This window comes from Elephantulus edwardii, unplaced genomic scaffold (genome assembly GCF_000299155.1).
Source record: "Elephantulus edwardii isolate Elephantulus edwardi_28Jun2011 unplaced genomic scaffold, EleEdw1.0 scaffold00015, whole genome shotgun sequence".
In the NCBI taxonomy this organism is placed as follows: Eukaryota; Metazoa; Chordata; class Mammalia; order Macroscelidea; family Macroscelididae; genus Elephantulus; species Elephantulus edwardii.
This window is the reverse complement of record NW_006399765.1, coordinates 10,076,793-10,097,454: the sequence shown is the minus strand read 5'-3', so window position 1 is coordinate 10,097,454 and position 20,662 is coordinate 10,076,793. Positions and strand designations below refer to the sequence as shown.

General features: G+C 43.3%; 1 protein-coding gene across 2 annotated transcripts in view; it reads right to left on the bottom strand.

Annotated features, from left to right (window-relative positions):
* Positions 1-3,094: 3,094 nt before the first annotated feature.
* The window catches only part of RPN2 (ribophorin II), a 55,300-nt gene continuing 37,732 nt past the window's right edge, over positions 3,095-20,662 (bottom strand). Inside the window, exons 9-17 of one of the 2 annotated variants that reach the window (XM_006881507.1) lie at positions 19,898-19,989; positions 17,489-17,603; positions 15,271-15,465; positions 14,040-14,126; positions 10,847-10,942; positions 9,559-9,634; positions 7,891-8,020; positions 6,049-6,096; positions 3,103-3,220 (exon numbers count right to left, since the gene is read on the bottom strand). In XM_006881507.1, coding sequence (XP_006881569.1) covers positions 3,208-3,220; positions 6,049-6,096; positions 7,891-8,020; positions 9,559-9,634; positions 10,847-10,942; positions 14,040-14,126; positions 15,271-15,465; positions 17,489-17,603; positions 19,898-19,989 — 852 coding nt within the window. In that variant the 3' untranslated portion in view covers positions 3,103-3,207. Of the gene's footprint in view, positions 3,221-6,048; positions 6,097-7,890; positions 8,021-9,558; positions 9,635-10,846; positions 10,943-14,039; positions 14,127-15,270; positions 15,466-17,488; positions 17,604-19,897; positions 19,990-20,662 lie in introns of both variants that reach the window. The other variant, XM_006881506.1, reaches the window with a different exon arrangement.

Here is a 20,662-nt window from a genome sequence, read left to right as displayed (position 1 = left end):
ATGTGGGCCTTTGCAGACCACAACAACGGCAGATAAAAGCACCCCCCCACCCCAGGACAGCACTGGCCATTAAGGGCAGGCTGGTCACTTCAACCCACTGAGGAAAGCCAGTTCAGAACCTGCCAGCAAAGCAGATTGCTTGAATGGGAGCCGGGCCTGGGCCAGTGCTGGTGACCTTCTCTTTCTCCCAGCCCCACCTGTTCATCTCTTTACTTGGCCTGTCCTGGCAAAAAGCAAAAATTAAAAACGAGAGTTCAACTTCCAATTAGTTTTTCAAGTAAAATAGTAACCACTGGGACCTGCTGTTCCTTGTGTCTTTCGAGGTGAATGCAATTATAAAGAGGAAAAAAAAACCCAACCATCAAGGTAACAATTCTGGTGTTTTATCACCATTAACTAAGACACTAAGGGTATCTTAAAAGACTTCAACCCTCCCCAGATGTGTTAGGAAGTTCCCTCTCCTGTGGGGGACCTGCTTAAGACCAAGTGCTGTTTCTTTTTTCCCCCTAAAGAAATGTTTTCATCAGTGGGAGCCTTGTTGCTTTTAATAATTCCTTCTGTTTGTATTAACTCAAAAGTTCACAACTCTCTGGAGGAAGATTGAGAGAAAGTATAGATGGGCTGGTTTGAAAAAGATCAGGTGACCCATTCCAGGTCATACAGCTCGAGGGGCACAGAACTGGGACTTGAATATTTTATTATTAATAATTTTAATGAAAATTTACAGACTTTGGATTTCCATTCATTCATTGTTGCACTTTTCTCCCTGCCCACCCCTCCCCACCCAGTTCGCTCTTCTCTTTCAAAAGTAAAATTCTTCCATTGTTATACAATCTCTCTCTCTCCCCAAGTCCACTCCACTATGCAGCCTTGATTCCAGACTCCTGTCATGACAATAATATCTAATCACATATCCCTTTTAAACAGTTCTCCCCCTCTTCTGTTTCAATGCAGTATACATAATTTATCTCATCTTTCTGTCTCCCCGCAACCCCGATGTCAGTCCTGTTTTACAACACTGGCACTATGCAGTTATTTGTCCTTTTGTGACCTAGCTATTTCATTCAGCATAATGTCCTCCCAGCATCACCCATTTTGAGTATTTAATGAGTTCCTTGTTTTTCAATGCAGCATAGTATTCCATTGTGAATATACCAGAGCTTCTCTATCCATTCGTTGGCTGATGGGCACTTAGGTTGTTTCCAACTCTTTGCTATTGTGAACAAAGCCAAACTAAACATGGGTGTGCATGGGATTTGGATTCTAAGAGCAAGCTGGGGAATCAAGGGACTGAACAAATGAATGTAGGTATGTTATAAGCCGGTCACTTACCGAAAGAACTTTAGTAGATGATAGCTATGCTAATCAGAGGAAATGTGAAATAAGTGCCAAGTGCGGGCTGTAGCCTGGATTTTGGGTACAACATCATGTAATCCTTATAAAAATCCTCATTTTTTTAACCAATAGAAAACTAAGACCTGAACAGATGCCTAAGGACATGCCTCTAAAAAGAGAATTCAAAGCAGGTCTATTTGGCTTTAAAGCCCACACTTTGTACTCCTTAGAGGAGGGCAAGGATGACAATATTGGGATTAATAATTTGAAGAACGAATCCAGCGGATTTAATAAATAACAGAAATTAGTCCTGCTGTTGACAGGCTTCCCAGACTCCCTTGGCTATAAGCAACCAAATTCTGCCCCAAGGCCTTGCTTGCTCCTTGGCTGGGGGCTGAAAGCCCTTCAAGATGTTTCACCAAGACAGACAGGCAGCAGGTGTGGTGAGTGTCACATGCCTACGTAAAACTTAATTTTCTTAAACTTTGCCATTGGCTTCCTGTTGGTCCTAAAATAAAAACTATCTTCTTGACACACTCTTCCTTGTTCTTTCACTTCATCCCAGGATTCTCCTCTTCTTACTACATCCTAGTTACACCAGCTTGCTTTCAGGCCAACTCTACCATTTTCTGGCATGCCTCAGGGCCTTTGCACATGCTAACTTTTCTGCCTAGTGTTTTTCTCCACCCCAGCAGAGTGGCTTTCTTCTCATCTTGTGGACCTCAGCTTAGCCTTCCATAGACAGACACTGCTCTCTATCTTCCCTCCAGATTGTAAACTGAGCTTAACTCCAGGGACATTATCTGTCCACTGACACAGCTCTAGACATAGCACAGTCCAGCATACAGCAAATGCTGCTGTGCTCTATTTGTTAGTTCATCAGCTCTGGTGCTTGTCAAGAGGTCATTTCCTGTCCTCCTGCATCTGTTACCTGGCTGCCCTGATTTAGGACTAGAACACTCAGCATCTTTTCCCTTCCAATCTCAGGTGTTAGCACCTCTTCTCTGTACTGCTGTGTTGGAATGATCCAGCCTGTCTTCCAGACCTGTAAGGGTCCTGGTGGAGGTGAGCAAGTCCCAATGGGGTGGGTTTCCCTGCTCTCATCCTATATGGTGCTGCCTTTCCCCCACTCCTCACCAGTGTGAAGACCCTAGTACACCTCAGAAGGGACACAAGCATCATCCTTCAAGAGCAGCGGGAGACTAGCATCACCTGTCCCACTCAGGGTGGGGTAAAAAATGACAACTTAAAGCAAGAAACAGAAAAACTAAACCCACTATCATTGAAGTCATCCAAAAATCATGCCTACAGGAGAATGAGAGATACCAGTGAACAACACTGGCTGTTGGACCAGCGCTAGTGCCATGATAAATGATGCTGAGTGGGAAGGTGATTTGTCCCAGTAACTCTCTGTCCTTTTAGGGAGGAGTCAAAAAAGAGCAGCGTAATGAAGCCCGAGGAAGCATCTGCTACCTACCTCCAAGGATTTCCCAATCAGGTCCTTGTGTCCCACCACCCCAAAAGTACTGGAATAATCTCTCAAGCAGGCCTTTGCTCCTATATTCATTCTCTTTATTCAAAAAACAGACAACTGAAGATTTCAACATTCCAAAATGCAACACCTGTGTAAATGAAGAATATTCACAGCCATCTGGGGCCATGCCAGAGAGAGAGAGAGAAAGGAACATCCGGGTTCGTGGGCATCTGCTCTGTGTTGGAGAAGTCGGAGAAAAAGTATAACCACAATTTCCACTTTTCCTTTTAAATAAAGTTGCTTTTTCTTCATGCCTTTTTTTTCAAACTGTGAATTGCTCTTGACTCTTTTTCTTAAAGTTCATTTCCATTTTCAGAGTTTCTTTCTTTTATCTGGAGCTAATGTGCTGTTCTGAAAGAAACATGAATAAGCATAAAATGACTGCAGATTTCAATTCACAATGTTAGTTCCTAACTGGTAACAAAAGAGAGACTAAGGCACTCTCCCACCACGAGGTCCTATTTATAAGGGCATAACCATTTATCTAGTAATTAGTAGTTACTTATGCCCCACCTCATTTCTTAAAAAGATGAGAAAGCTCGTTCATAACTAAAGCTAATAACAATGAGGCAAAGTAAGAGGAATGTGAAAATGTAAGGAGACGGGCAAATTCCAGGCACACCTCTCACAGTGCAAGGCCAAAAGGAGAATATCAATGTCAACAAGGAAACAAATCGGTTAAAGAATGTTCACCTTCCATTCCCTAGTTTCCAGATCTGCAAATCAACACATGGCCATTATCTACTTGGAAAATGGCACTACGGTATAAAACCATTATTGCAGAATGAGTATAAGGATCCAAGGGGCAGAGAGGGGTTGGAAGTAGAGGGATGTGGATGTGCAGGGGGAGGGGGAATTAATCATGGGGTTGTACAATTTGATGGGGGCAGGGTGAGGGAAATTAAAAGAACTTGTTTTTAAAAACAATGTATTTGTATTCTGTAAACTAGTAAAAAAAAAAAAAAAGAATAAAAAGACATATGGCACTGGGGGGGAAAATACAAGAAAATGGCACTATGGCCACTCGGTCCAGAAATATGCACCACACCTGACTGCCATGTCACAGCTAGGAGCTGCAGTTGACTTAACACCACCGAATGATAACAACTGTCATGAGACCTTGTTCTCAACAAAGGTCAGGCTTAGTATTTACATCTATGACAGAACAGTGTTCAAAAGTGGAATTCAGTTGCCAGACAAATTTTCAAGAGGAGATAAAAACCTCTCCACTTCATTCCCATATTCTTCAAGGCTGCATTTCCCGAGACTCCAAGAAGTGAAATACAGACACAGGAATGAAAAGGCCAATGTAGACCAACAGCCAACAACCAGGAGGGCAACAGCAGCAACGCATCATCAGGCTGGCTCCAGCGAGCTGAGGCAGGGCGCCAACACCCAGTCCACCGACAGCAGGCAGCTTCCTGCGTCAGGAGAACTGTGCGACGGTGATAATCAAGTTGTGCACAACAGCAAGCGCCAAACCAATTAGTAAAACTGTTCCAAGGGGCATGCACAGGCATGGCGCTCATCTCAAGGGCTGAGTGACTGCTCTCAGCTCCCCAGCAACACCCAGAGGTTCCTTAGTGCACTAGGATGTGCACAGAGATGCTTGTGTGCAAGAGCGGCAGGAGGACACAAGGACAGCCAGCACGGACTGGCCGCTGGCCCTCAGCCGCCATCCTGGCTAGGAGTCACGCTCTAGTCTCTGCCTTCCTCACATCAAGAGTGCTTTGCCACCAGGGGCTTTCCTCTCCTTCAAGCAACATGATTCAGGGGTGACAGGATGAAAAGTGAACTATGTAAAAATCCAGGGGGGAGGGGAAAGGAGGAGAGGAGAAACCGTTTAGCAGAGAGGCAACAGAGCTAACCAGTTCTGAGAGCATCTCTCTGGACAAAACAAACCTAAATCAAGACAAAACCAAATTAGTATTACCCCTAAATCAAGACAAAACCAAATTAGAATTAGGAAGGAATGGGAGCAGGAGGAAGGGACGAATGTCACGTGGAGTGTGATTAATGTCACAGGGGAACTTTGTGGAGTGTAAATAGTCGACATCTCGACTGAGGTGGTGGCTACAAAACCGTTGGTCCAAGTTCACAGAATTACACATTTAAAACAGTGAATTTTACTGTTACGAGAATTCAACTAAACCTAGAGCCTTTGTTGGAAGCCAACAAAACCAAAATAAATGAGTTTCTTTTTGCCTCGAGGGACAAGTGTTTCAGCTCCTACTCAACACATCAGATAAAGGACTCCACACACATGTTGATTGGTCTTATTTTCAGAGGACAATACTAGATGGTTTTGTCCCTTTGGTAAGAAAATAATGTCCTCTAAATTAAGGGACAAGAGGGAACAAGACTTGACAATCCCACTACCTCCCTCTCCTCTGTTAGTTTAGTGCAGGGGTCAGCACATTATCTGGGCACAAAATCCAGCCCCCCTGCTGCTTTTGTAGGCAGTTTTATTGGAACAGAGCCGGGCTCATTTGCTTCCAAATTGTCTGGCTGTTTTTGCATTACAGAGGTAGAGTTGAGTAGCTATGACAAAGATTGTTTGGCCCATGAAGCCTAAAATACTAGCTGGCTCTTTATAGAAAAAGCCTACCAACCCCTGGTCTTGAGCAGCTGATCGATGAAGCATCAGAGTCACTCGCTTTCTTGTTCCATCTTTGGTCCCCATCCCAGAGGAGAATGGGTGGTATTTAATGTGACATTTTAGTCATAGGGGGAGAAGACAATTTAAGAGTCTCACCAAGGCACCCTGTTTGGCCCAGCTCAAGGTTGGTGCAATGAAAAGGCCTACAAACGGTGACAAGGTGTGCCAGGATTTGTCATGGGACCGTGGTTAAGGTTTGCCCTGTCTAATCCTCAACTCTCCTTTTTCATAAACACAGAGAGGGACTGTGTCTCCAAGTACCCTATGAGATAGACCCATGGGAGGATGAAGCCTTACATAGCCAAAGCCAGGCCAAAGTTACTCAGCTGCAAAGCCACCCCACTGGCTAGACTAACAGAAGAGGCTCTGCCTTGCCCAGCAGGCTGGAAACAGCTTTGGCACAGAGAGAGCTGAGCAAGAACAAGTGGGTTGAGAACTAGAGAGAGCAACTGACATGCAGGAGGAGGGCAAGGTAGGAAAGGGGCCCTGCTTCTGACATGAGTCCACCCTTTATCTTTACCGTAATGTCCTATATTTTGCCAATCTACTGCTCTGCTCTGCAGCGATCCTGCCAAAGGAAAGAGGGTTTGAGAATCAAGAAAGGACAGTGAGAGGAGAAATAAGCCAAGGAAAGAAAATGGCAAACACCCAACCAGAGCTTCCATTAGGGTCAGGGATTTTCTCAGTGGCAGTTACTTCAAGGGCTTTTTAATGGGAGCAAGAGACAAAGGTTGTTTCAGCTTTTGTGTGTGATGTATGTTGTGTGGTCAGCCAGTGGGGCAGAGGGAACAGTTGTGGATTCTTTTATCCTTTCTTCCAGGAAATGTACAGAACTGCAGGATCTCAGTTTAGGACCTCCTACCTAAATCAAATGCCTCTGACACCTACTGTCCTTGACTTTGTCTCATGTGGGCATTCTTAACAAAAGAATAAGCCCATCAACGCCATGGTTTCTTAAACTTGGTAAGGAAACAAGGCTCTTCTTTGGGAAAACAGTTGAGTCCTGGCTTCTTTTCGGATGCAGCACACAGCCAAGTAAAGGCTACTGGAGGAGGGGCAGAAACCCCAGGGCTTCAAACCTTTTTTAGCCATAGCTGTTAGAAATGAAGGCAGCATATGCACTGCCCAGAAACCGCAATTTTTGCATGTTAAAATCTGTTATGAGGAGGAAGAAGGCAGTGGTGCCCTACTCAAAGAGGGCGGATGACCACGTAGTACGGCTGGCTGAACATTTTTGAGTGCATGTCACCATCAGTTTTCTACTCTGGTCAAAATATGACATGCAAGACATCTGGCTGCGGTGCAATGCATCTGCTGCTCATGATTACACAGGCCGTGATCGAACCATTTCAAACTGGTTTGAAGTCCTGAGAAAAATGAATCAGCTGCCACTGCTGATGCTAAGGGAAGCTCTGGTGGAAGTTGGCGGGAGGGAGGGCAGCCCAGGAGCACGTCTGTGCCCCACCTCCAGCGTGAGGCACTCAGAAGCTCGTGGTGGAGTTGGGCAGACATAAAACCTTTGACTCCCCCACCCTCACCAGTCTCTGAGAAAGTCTCTCTGACCTGACCAGCTTAGCAGGCAGTCATGGCACACCACTGAGCTACCCCCTTTTAACAAAAGTCCCGGTGAAGGGAAAGGAAAGCCCGTCTGAAAATGTTTACTTCCAAAAGGTGAAAGCAACTGCGACCTTTTCTCAATGGCCTTTGTGAGGCTGAAACTGTCCAAGTTCTAATAAAGTTAAATCAATGAGAAGCACATAGGTGACATTTAAATTTGCCTTGAATTCTGTTTGGAAAGTCAAGCTGCCATCACGTTGAGGTCTAACCATTTGTGTGAACCTGAGGCTGTCTGGTTCTTGGGAAAGAAGTCCAGGCTACACAGCAAGAGCACCCAGCTGGGGGCCTTTGTGCACAATGTGCAGCAGCTTCTGAGGGAAGAGTGCTGACTGCACGCTTAAGAGGAAAAGTGCCCACAGCCCGCTGGGCGTTAGAGAGCAGGAACTCTGAGGAGCTTCCCTTGTCATAGCCAAGGAGAGAATGTTCATTTACATAGCCAGAAAGTGAACAACAATCTCTGTCTGCTACATGTTCCAATTCACTTGAATCTTCATGGAGCAATTCATTCTCTTCCCTGCTCTAATGTGTAGGGACATAAATTACTGGGACTTTAAGACACTAAAGCTGATCACCAAGGCTCTTTCTGACTTGAAGGTGTACATGGCTTCTGTATTGGGCCAGATGATGGTGTGGACTTGCCCTCAGGATATGAGTCATTTTGCCACATACCCTTCATCAAACAGCTGGGTAAGTAGAGCTGACTGACACAACTCCACCCTGGGCTTCAGTCTGTCTGCACTCTTACCTCTTGATTGCCTGCTGGGCCAGCATCCGATTGCCAGCCAGAAATGTCACGCTGCCCAAGATGGCCAAGTACTTCAGTGTCTGGAACATGTTGAGCTGAGTCCAGTAGACATACATCAGCCCCAGCATAGCTATGAGGAGAGGTATGACGATAACCAGTTAAAGAAAACAATCCTTTGAAGAACAGGACCAGTTAGGGTAGTACTGCTGGATCACGAAACTATCCCAATTCCTAAACCAGCTGGTGGAATTCTTTTTGTGTGACGCCAGGAAGCAGATAACATGACATATTTGCCTCTCAACTTTTATGTCCAGGCAATCAAAAGGACCTCAATTATATTAACTATCTCTTCCAGCATTCCTGTTTATAGCTATTTCCTGCTTCCTTAATGTAGGCTTCATTTATTTCAAACAGATAAACTTTACTGTGCTATTTTAGAGATTCTTTGCACTTTGCAAATTCTTAATGAAAAAAGGCAAGATATAAAGAAATTCCATATTTGAAAAAAATTGTATTTAAGGATAACTTGCCAGTGTGACTAAGAAGGCAGCAAAAGGACTGACGACAGAGGTTCAATGAAAGAGACAGCAAGAGTCCTGGGTTCTAGTCCAGGCTCTGCCTTTAAGAGCCACTTATATGCTCTGAGCCTCTCACCTGTCAAACGGGGATGGTAATTCTTGTCTCAATCACTGCCTCTGCCCTCCAGGGCTGTGATAAGACTCAAATGGGAAAATGCCTACAAAAAGTACTTTTGAAAGAACATGCATGGCTCTAAACACATTTATATTCAAGCTTTGTTTCTCAGTCTAACCCAGGAGGGTTATCACTCACGTCCAGTAACTGGGCTGGAGAGAAAGGTCAGTGCGTCAATTCTGCCTAGAGGGTTGACTGATGAACTACAGCAGGGTTCTTTACCATCTCTGAGGTCATGGACACTGAGAGAATCTGGTTAAAGTAAAGACACTCTCTTTTCTAAAAAAATGGAAAGATATTTGTCTGCCATTTCAAGGGGTTCACCTGTGGACCCCAACAGAATCCATACACTAATAACACACAGATGGTTTACTCATGAAATAGGCAAAGAAACTTTAAAAGGCTACTGAAGTCTCAGGAAATAGCAAGGCACTACCGACTGAGCAGTATCAAAAGCCTTTGAAATGCTTAACTGATTTGTGACTTTACTGTCTCATTACATTCAAGTGCTAGAATCTCAAGAGAACAATGCAGGTCAGCATGTCTGACTGTGAAAGGGACTATTTTTTTTATTCCTGTCCACACACAGCAGCCAGGAAACGTAGGATCGATATGGTAGGGAAAGATAACCTTTGGAAACTGCATTAATGCTTTTCACGCAGGAAGATGGCACAACATAAAGATACAATAAGTGAGTAATCTCTGGAAATGAACAGAGCTATTAAATGAGGGTAAATGGCCTGCCAAGAGCAGCCGAGCACAATGAGGCCGAATATAATGACAGCTGTTGTAAGCTGATGGTCCAAACAGGTTTATCATCATATTAACGGTCCTAAAAGGACAGGAGGAAAAGGGAAATGTTATGCTATTAAGTCATTATAGTTAATAGCTTGTGGGTCTACTTAACAGGGCCTTTTCATGTGTAGGCTAAATGTCAGAGGAGGTTAAATGGAATTAGCAGCCTGGGGTGCTTACCAGCATGTCCCAGGTGAAAGATAATCGTGCTAGGAGCAAAAGTGAAGTTGGAGATATTGGCACCAATCCGGATCCACTGAACGAGGAGGAGAGATAAATTAAAAAGACATTAGAACTTGAAAGAGAGGCAGCACACCCATGCCAGTGCTAATTCAATGAACCGCAAGAGCTTAAAACTTAGTACATATGGGAGGGACAGGGAATTTTCCCAAGTGACAACCATCCTGTTACAAGTCCTTGGGAAAAACTGTACCCTTCTCTCTTGTTTTTGTTCCCCGTCCTTTTTTAGAAAGGCATCTCAACACCTGCTCTCAAATTTGCCTGGTAATTCAAACCTGAACATCATTTCTAATGACAGCAAATCTTCTGTCATTTCAAAATTGGAGAAACCAAGAAAGTGAAAGGTCAGAGACGGCATTTATGATGAAGTAACTAACAGCCCCTTCCACTGCTCTCTTACTAGTGGTCAGATGAAGCCACTAACATCGGGGAGGATAGCATGTACTCAGTGAAGGGCTCCTCGCCTTTGAAAACTCCGGTCAAAAATAAAAAAGAACAATCCTCCTAGTCTCAACTGGTCTAGTTTCTGAAACACTGCAGCATGCTGTAGAGATTTAGATTGACTGATAATCTTTTTATAATAATCAGTCAATTACAGATGACATTAGTAAGATTTAATGAGTTTTCCACATACTTCCCATAAATAGATAACTGCCTTCTTAGACTTTACAAAAAGATCAAATACCTTATTCTGACCCTTTTACTTTGTTCACGCAATAAAAAATCTTGACAACCTATCTCCCTATAGATTTATTCATTCTTTTTAAAAAATAGATATTATCCCACTATACAGACACACAAGTATTTAACATTATGTTTTTATGAAGATTGAGTTGTCTTCAATTTTGGGTTCCTAAAAGGAACTATGATTTTATATTACTGTGCACCAGGTCATATGTTTTTCACATTCTATCTTATCTGAATGCTTCAATGGAACATCACTGTTTGTAAGTTTCTATCATGTTAATTTGTTTGTTTGCTGCTATCATTTTTAAGGACTATTACGTACTTTGTCATATACCCTGATAATGCATCGATTTATCTGACTGCTTCTTCACAGTAGGGAATTCTGGTCATTTTAACATTTTTTTGACCATGCGTTCAGGTCACAGCTGCTGGACCCCTCTGGAGCTGTGCTGGGCCAGAGCACAAAGCCTCCTTTGCAGCAGCTACATCTGCCAAAGCCAGCACCAGCCACATGCTGCCCATGCTAATTACAGTTACTCACCAAAACAAGGAGCAGGAGCAAGGGGGAGAGGATGAGGGCGGTGAAGGTGTTGGACACCACTGTGGGGGGCCTCTTCTCAGGCTCGCGGAACAGGTGCTGCACAGGAAGACACAGCAAGAATACTTCAGAACGTGCCCTTCTCAGCAGGAGCGGTCACGTACACCAGAGCCTGGAGCATCCCTGGCAGCGATGAAGAGGATGTGCTTCCTAGACGCTGAACTCTCCTGGCAGTGAGTGGCCTGACTCTCTTGGCTTTTTGCCTCTTCTGATCTCAGAGGTTCCAAATACACAACATCAGGCCCAGCCCACTAGGTGGCCAATTCTTTTTCCTCAAGACTCACGGCCATTCAGAGGTCAGAGAACCTATCAAGAGATGGCATCTGGCTAGTGTCAAAGCCAAGCGTCCAGGCGTACGGCTGCCATGCCTCAGGCAGGCCCCAAGATTTCTGAACACTTCTAGATCCCTAGACTGCACTGGCATATGACCTTCCCCACGCAAGTTAGTAATCTAGTGAGTATGGCACTAACTTCTCTCTAAAAAATTCAACAGAGCCACACTCTGGATGTTCCTACTATAACTTGCTCCTCCTTCCCTGGCCCAGGACTCTTCTGAGATAAGAAAGTCTGAAAAAATTTTCTCCCCCACTTGTTCAAACTGATTTTCAGAGTTGAAACAGTAAGTTGGGCAAATTTCAGCAGGAGTAAGCATTTCTCTGGTATTTCCTTTTTCCCTCCTAAGCAATTCTGCATGAAGATCTTTGGGAAGCTTTTCTAGATAGTGAGGTTTCATCGAGCAGATGGGACTCTATTCAGGCCCAAACTCACAGGCAAGTTGCTTTACAACACTTTGTCTGTTTCTAGCTGGGAAATTGAGAGGAGGAGAAAGACCACCTTATTTGGTTGCAAGGATATTGTAAGTACCAAATGAATAGAGCATCTCACCATGCTTTGTAAGCTGTAACACACATACACAAACTTTTTTCAAGGTTTTCTTGCCATGTATAACTTGAAGCTATCTTCCCTGCTTGCCAGGGCCCAATCAGGCTCTACAGTGAGGCAGTCCAACTCAGAGCTCCTATTCCCACATTTTCACCTCCCACTCTTTTTTGCCACCATTACCACTAAGGGATTTCTGTGATAATTGATGCCCCTTTCCTCACCAATCAGCTGGCACTCACAACCATCACTGTTAACTTTTTAATATTTAATGGCCTTTTATATTCTTAAACAATGGTATAGCAACACTAACAGATTTTTAAAAGGATCACACACTACCCTTTGGCTCTTGTCCTTCTTTGTAGGGAATTTGTTGTTGTTAGATGTCTTCAAGTTGATTACAACTCAGCGATCCTACAAACAAGGTATCTGACCCCAGTGCTACCCTGCACCATCCATGCCATTTCTGGTATGTTTGAGCCCACATAGTCTGGGTGATTCTACCCCATCAGAGCAGCCTGCCTGCTTTTCTCACCACAAGGTGTCCAGGCTGTTGCAGCCTGACCCTTACAAATAACCTAAAGGGTAAAGGAAATAAGAAAGATCCAGTGGGGATCTGGAAAGACAGAGTAACGGTGGGCAGAGTTCAATGGTGATTAATTTTATCAAACATAATGACTGGAAATGACTGCATGAAACACAATGTGAATGAAGGACATTGTGAAACACGATGTATACAAACTCTGTAAACCAATCAATATGAAATAAAAATTAAAACAAAACAAAATAAACTGCAGGGTGGATCCACTTTGGCTTTCTTAATCAGTGCCTACATGGTTTAATAATTATTGCCATCACAGAAAACCTCATAAGCAGTTCCTTACTTTACCTCTACCTTGCATTCGAACTTCCGAGTTGTAAAACAACCCAGTGGTAGATGGAATTTACCCCAGGACTTAAGAACCATAAATGACATAGCTGAGCCTCTACATCTTGTGGTTCCTAACCTCTACACTGTAATAGACAAAGTGCTAGTCTATAGGCCTTTTATTTTAAGAACCACCTTCCCTCTGAACTTGATTTGTACCACTATTAGAACCTCTACTCAGAATATTATTGCTTTTTAATTTTTGACTCATGTACTTTTAACTTGTTAGTTAAATTTATATCTTCTAGGTTGCAACACTTCCATGATACATCTTCAAGGACATGAACATGTACGGCTAAGCACAATTGATAACAGTGAATCTAAATTCCAAAATCAATCTCCATAATAGTCTATGTGTTTCCTACTGCCAAAGGGGCCCTTTAGAGTAGTGAGAGAAGATCTTCACCCTGAAACCTACAACATCCCTTTTCAGCAGGAAGTAGCTAAGAGAATATGCCATCCCCTTTTCCTTATGAATCAGGGTGAAGTCTCTCTCAGGGAGGAGAGCTAGGGAATGGCAAAGAACACACTGACAAAGGAGATTAATCAGAACTGGCTTTGACAAGCACTGTGGCAATTGGACAATTAAAACAGACATTCGCGGGGGGGAAGAAGAACAAACTGGGGAGGAGGGTAGAGAAAACAGTGCAACAATGAAGGAATGAAAACCCAAAATCTCTGTAAATGTTCATTAAAACTAATAAAATTTCATAATAATTAAAAAAAATAATTATTGCCATCACTTTGTAAAGTGCTTTACAAACTTTCCAAAGCCTTTCTTCTCTTATTTGCTAAAGTATTTTGATCCTCACAACAGTTCTGTGGGCTGGCTTGGGCAGGAGTTTGCTCACTATGGAATACAAAGAAGGCAAGGCCCAGTGGGGGGATGAGACTTTGCAAGGGGAAAGGAGGTTCTGTTTCTCCAGCTAACAGCCCCATCTGTAGACCCCATGAGCCTTGATTTAAACAGAGCAGAGGGGATGGGACACTGTATGTGTCTATATGTGTAGCTGTCACAGAGTGACACCAGGGCTACAGAGAGCCCAGGGGATTAGATAGTAGGGGAAAAAAACAAATTCTGGTTCTGATTTTGTGTCCAATCACCTGCATTCTGGGAGCTGGTCACTGGGTTTTTGCACTTGTCTCTTAAGTTTTAGGACGAAAATGTTATATACTGTATCTAACTCATAGGTGGGGAGCAAAAAACAATAAATCATCATATAAACATAATAGTTCAAGAAACCAGAGAGCATGCAGGGGATTGCTGCCCTGTCTCACTGCACCTATTCCACTGTGCGGTACTTGATGGGTTAGCCCTCCACAAGATACCTGGATTTCCTGTTTGGGAGTGAAAAGGTTCTTGGACAGGACAGTTGATGGAGCATCTTCTTCAGGGAACTTGATGACCACATCAGCCTTTAAAAAAAGAAGAGGAGCAGTCTTTAAAGGCACAGAGCAGAGAAAGGTATGACATTCATCAGCAAATGCTCCACCTGACTTGCACGTTGGACCATAAATGAAAATAATTCCAAGCAGTCCAGTCACTTCTTGATCCATTAGTTGTCAAATGGAGGCAGTAAAAATTTCAAGAACAAAATAAGTATTTGTTGAAAATGCTTTTTAGAGTAAGGGTTCCAATTTTCTACTGGAATGGTGAGCCCCAGAGAGCTGCTTAATACAGAGATCCCAGCTGGTAACCAGGCCGTTACAGTTGCAATCAGAAATCGCTTAGCGCTCCTGGGAAGTGTGATTTAGTCACATAAGAAAGAGAAATAAAAATGTGCTCTCGGATAAAAAAGCAGCCCAAGTCCAAAAGAAGAAAGGGAGCCTTGATTACAACTCAAGAAAACGCAACTGCCCCTTTATCTCATAAAAGGAGCCAGCCATCATCAAGGGCGGCAATTTAGCCTCCTCTACCTTTCTAGCCGCATTGCCCACTGCTCTCGACAGGCCTCCTGAGCTCCAGTCACAGGGAAGCATTCAGCCTCACCAAGAGTCCTAAGCTTTTCTGTAGGCCGTTTATAACACCACTCTAATAAATGCCACCAATTTCTCTACTTTAACTGAAATGCTATGCCTTTCAAGAAGTTTTCTCTCATCACACCAAACAAGAGTGAGACATTTATGTGAAAAGTCCTGTTAACAAGTGATACAAATGTTGGCTATTAGTTTATCAGCTTTCTGTGCATGCTACAATTTACTGTCCTATGCCAATCTGAACCAACAGAATTCCATTTTACACCTCCTGTGAGGCTTTACCATATCTCACAGGCCAGGGCCTTATCTTTTACAATGGCGTATCTCCTCATACTGCCATGAGGTAATGAGAACATCGCCCTCTAGTACAACTTTTTGGAGGAATTCACAGATCCCTAGAACCTACAAGAGGGTAAAGGACCACATTCACTCACTCAATGAAGCGACTACTGTGTGCAAGTCATATGGACGGCATAGGCAGGGCCAAGGTAAAGAGTCCCATGCCCCCAAAAGGTGCGATCTGTCTGCTCATGGCGTAGCCACCTTCGGCTGGGTCTGCAAGATGGGGTCAGATGACACATACCACATTCCACAGGATTGGGTTCTTCAAAGTGGCATCGCCAATGATCAAGTAGAGGGTGTAGGTGCCAGAGGCAGAATCAAATTCCGTTTTTCTCTCAGAGGTATCCAGTTCAAATTTGTACACGTTTTTGCTGTCAGGCTCAGCAACGAACACCACTTCCTGGCCAGTCTTCTGGTTATGAAGTCGGACGAAAGTCTAGAAGAAACCATGTAACAACCTTTCAACTGATGATTTGAAACCTCTCTGCTGGCTCAGTACCTCATCAACGAGGCAGCAGGCTGGTGGTGCTCCCATCACAGTGAGGACTCTGGGAGCTGCCAGAGCCATGCGAGTGGAGGAGTGGCCATCCTCATCTGGCTCCTGGCTCACAGCTCAGAGATCACTTTCTGATGGCAAAAGGCAAGAAACTTAACTTAGAGACCCCGCCAATGCTTAATTATTTACAAAGAGGCTCAAGGCCCAATCTGTGGATGATTTAAACCCACTGCCACTGCTGCAATTGCTTCTTCCTGCCAGTCTTTTGGCCGCTTTGCTGCCCAATTACCTTTTCACCAGAGGGTGGAAGAAGGGAAATGAGGTGGAACTGTACAAAGCCCATTTTCAATTTCCTGGTGCTTCCAGCTAAAGATTTAGTAGAAGAGGCCAGAGTTTTGACAGCAAGGTGGAGTTCTAACGGAACACAGCCACTTGGTGCTGTAGAGAGTGCTCCAAAGACAGGCAGACCTAGTTCTATGGCTTAGTGACCAAGCAGTTTACTTAAATTTTCTCTTTCGTTTTACATTCCATAAGTGTGACTGTATAAAGATTCACAATAATGTACACAAGGCATTTAGTGCAGGGTTTTGTACATCCTAGAGTCAACAGTTGCTAATACTATTATAAATAGGATGGTATTAGTCTAATCATCTTAACCATCCCCAGTGACACAAGAAACCAAGATGTCTACACAAGAGAAATGCAGCAAAACTTAATATCCATACAGGCTTTCTTTTAAGGGTTTCAAATATAGACTTCAGCGAAACAGGTAGCCTTGGTTGTGTTCATTTTACATATCATAAGGCATGAACATTAAATGAGTTGCTGTGGTCACACAGCTAGTGAAGATGTGTTGCTCTACACTTGGACAATAAAGAACAAGACAATGGCTAAAATAAGAAACTTCCTGACTAGAGCAAGAATGGGACTTAGGCGTCCAGAATCTTGGCCTTCCTCCCATCCCAATCAAGTGCCGGCAGCAGCCAAGTTCATCACAAAATATCACCTCTACCTAGCAGGTCTCTAAAGACATAGAGGTTGGTTTACAAATATAAATCTTCAACGAGACAAATATTCAGTTATAGTTCCCCGCTTCTTTCCTTTCGTAGTCTTCCTAGCCTAACTTCAATCCTACCAATATAGTCTTGCAATCCTTTATCTTCCTATTTTTCCCCTTGTGCTATTTTGGTGGGGACATGTCTTGTGGGAAGGAGTTAGGAAATGCTGAGGCGCTGAAGTGCTGTGTGTCCTAACCAAGTTCTCAGGAGTCTGTGGGGTAAAGAGGAGAATGGAGCAGAGCAGTACAGAGAGGGTGGTTTCTAGTACAGCAACTTTGAGGCCTGGACAGTAGATGTACAGGACACAGAGAATCAAAGCAAAGAGGTTTCCAGGCAAACACACTGGCCTCCAAAGCGGCTTCTTGGGATGGACACAGGTCAGCTGGTTCTTGCTAAAGTATAAAGCACTTTCCCCCCCCTCCTTATTTTTTAAAAATTGGTTTTCATACAATAATTAATTTATAAATCACTTTTAAAGTACCATTCTGGTCTGGCATTCTTTTCTGTCTTTTGTCATGCACATTATCCAAACTGACCTTTATACAACACTTAACAGTGTCCAGGTCAATAGAGATCCTCAGTCAAGGGGGATGAGAGAGGCAGGCAGGAGGGAGTGAGATCAGATTCTCTAGGGATAGGTATGCTTTGAAATATCTCTGAAATAACACTTTTTGTTGTTTTATATTCCAGATTCAGTGTTACAACCAGCATTAAAGAGGGAAGAGTGTTGTGCGGAAAAGCCCAAGACAGTGGAGCCACATGAACTGTTGAGATTTAGGGTGAAGACCTGAAAGCAAGCACTTGGAATCTCTCCCAGTCAGTGTCATTCACCACACCATTAATTAACACGCAGAATATCAACATTAACGTTTCAGGCAAAGAGATCTATCTGGCATTGTCCTGACCTGGTGAGGAGTGAGTTCAGCACCAGTGTTCACATCGACCAGCTGGAAGAACAAGGCGAAGTTCTGGTGGCTGTCAGCAATGAAAGTGCCCTTGGCTTTTGCTGGGTAGGTCACTCTGAAAGAGAAATTGATACAGCAAATCATTAGAAAGGACCAAAAGACCAACACATCTCAGACAATTGAGGGGGGTGGGTGGATCATCCTTCACTTTACTGCCTAATCCTGTCTTTCACATTTTAACACTTTTCTGTGTAGACAGAGGGAAATGCCTGTCTGAGGCAAACTGAGCTGACAAAGCTGAACTTGAGAAAGGCACAGAACAAATTTCTGTTCATGTCTGGGAACATGCTATTCACCAATGCTTGTCCCTTTAGCCTTTCACTTCAAGGGTCTCAGGATCTCAGCTCAACGTAGGCACCAGAGGAGGTCATCAGTATTGGTGCGGGCACGTGGGCACCGACAGCTGCTCTGGCACAACCACATGGACAAATCACAAGATCAGTGACAGAAGACATGTGAGCAAGGCCGGGGCGGCAGGGCTGGGAACACAAACAAAAGAAGGGCATTTTTATCTTTCTCTTTTTTTGTACTTTTAAAAAAAAAAACCTCTTTCCCTGGATATTCTCCTAAGTCTTAAAAAGCATTTCTTTTTCTTTTTTCTTTTACAAATGGAAGATTCATAAATGGATCTTTACAGAGTGAGAGAAAATGAGGAATGGAGCCTCAAAATTTGTAAAACAAAACAAGGAAAAAAACAGAATAAAACCCAGACTTTTAAGTCTAGTTGAGACTAAAAGACACCCAGAGACCATTCCACTGAAATAGCCTTTAAATCCTGAACAGCATGTAGTCCCTGAGGTCATGTTTTAGTAAACAACAGACAGGCTCACAAAATGAAGAGTATCACTAATTCGGATTGTGCTTCTTAAAAAAATTTTTCTTTATGAGACGAAACGATCAAGAATTTTTTTTTTAAAAAAGAGGAAAACTTAAGGAATAGGGAAACTCAATAAATGGAATGGAACTAGTCTGAAAATACTGGTCAGATATTGTGAAAAACATGACTGACGCCAAGGAACAACTTTTGCAGAAACTGCTGAGTGGAAGTCTAAATGGCTGTATGAACTGTGAACTTTGACCAAAAAACACAATAAAACACCATTAAACAAACACTAACCATACAAAAAGGACTGGGGAAATTGGGCGGGCGAGGGAGAAACAGACTGAGCAAGGAAAACTGTTCTTTTCACAGCTATTTAGTGGGATTTTAGGTTAAGGTGGCCAACAGATAAAATAGGCCAAATGTTTATAGGGTTCACAGTCAGCTACCTATTTCCTGAGGGCTAAAACCAATCTTCATTTATCAAAAGTATTAAATGTTTCCAGGCCCCCTCAGATACGGTTTCAATGAAGCTTCTCTCCTCTCCGATGTCACTATCCAAATGGCCACGTCGGATGCAGAAAGGTCACAGCTACATGACTTGGAAAGAGTGACTAGCTTTCAGGCTCTGCCTAATACCTCTTGTGGATATTAATGGCAATTGTAGAGACTCCAGTTAAGTAAAGTTGGGGTCTGAGATGTGAATGCTCCTGTGCTGAAGAGAGGGCTGGCAAATAGACATCATACAACATTCTGGGACAATTCTGACCAATAGATAATTTTATCCAGAAAATTGTGTTAAATAAAATCCAAGGGTGTGTCTGAGTTCAGCAGGAGTAACTGCTGGACTGCCTAGTGGGGGCTCCCATGGCCTGGCAGGGGTGTGGTGGTCTAGTGCCACGTGTCTGCCATCTCCTTCTAAGGTGTCAGGAGATTTGCAACATGTGATTTCAGAACAGCCCAGAGCAATTTTCCATGAGGCAAATCCAGGACTGCCAAGAGAAGGCTGCAGTAGCATTTAAATTCTTCATTCAGAAAGTCTTATTATGGATACTTATTTTTGAAATTGCCAACTGAAAAAAAAAAAAAGTATATGCTTACTGAGAGTTGATGTACATCCTGAAACAAGGTCCTTAACTTGTTTTAGTCTCATAATAAAATGTGCTGATTGTCTGAAGATATAAACAATTCTAAGAAGCTTAGAGGGAGCGCTGGTGACTTAGTGGTAAAGGGTTGTGCTGTCAACTTAAAGGTACACAGTTCAAATTCACCAGGCACTCCAGCAGTCTCCTCCCACACAATGTACTGCCTCTGAAAAGGCACTGGAGGGTCAGCCATCAGTAGATTCTGACACAACCACCACCACCACCTGGCATAGATGCCAAGCAGAACCCCTAGTGCAGTACTAGTGGAACTATAGCCACTTTAGTTTCGGGTGCAAGATGGATCACTGCTGACACAGAAATAACACCTAGAGTCATGTTCCTCCCTCCAGTTCAAGAGATTGTGCCCAGGAGGCAGATACCAACCGCGTAGTTTTAGGTGCAATGCTCTGGTCCTTATCTACAGTGGAGAGATCAACGTTTGTGATTCCAACTTCAGTGGAGATCTTGACTCTTAGCTAGAATGAAACAGGGAAAAAACCCATTAAGCTAATGGTGGATATACCAGGAATAAATATATATATCTCAAAACTCCTATTCTTAAAAGTAAGTAGGCTGCCATCCAAGCAGATATACGCACACCCATGTTTATCGCGGCTTTGTTCACAATAGCAAGGAACTGGAAACAACCTAAGTGACCATCAACAAACAAATGGATACAGAAGCTGTGGTATATTCACACAATGGAATACTACGCTGCATTGAAAAACAAGGAATTCATCCAATATTATTCAAAATGGGTGACCATAGAGGACATTATGCTGAGTGAAGTATCTCAGTCACAAAAAGACAAATACTGCATAGTGCCACAGTTGTAGAATGGGACTGATAATAAGGTTTGGGGATAAGACTGAGGAAAAACTGCATAAATTATATATACTACATTGAAACAGATGAGAGAGAGAACAGTTTACAAGCGATATATGATAGGGTACTATGGTTATCACAAGAGTCCAGAATGAACGTTGCATAGTGGAGTGTACTTGGGGTGGGAGGTGGTGAGTGTGGCGGGGGATTGTATACTACTGAAGGAATTTTTCTTTTACTTTTCAAAGAGAAGAGCGAACTGGGGGGGGGAAGGAGTGGGCAAGGAGAAAAGTGCAACAATGGATGAATGGAAAGCCAAGATCT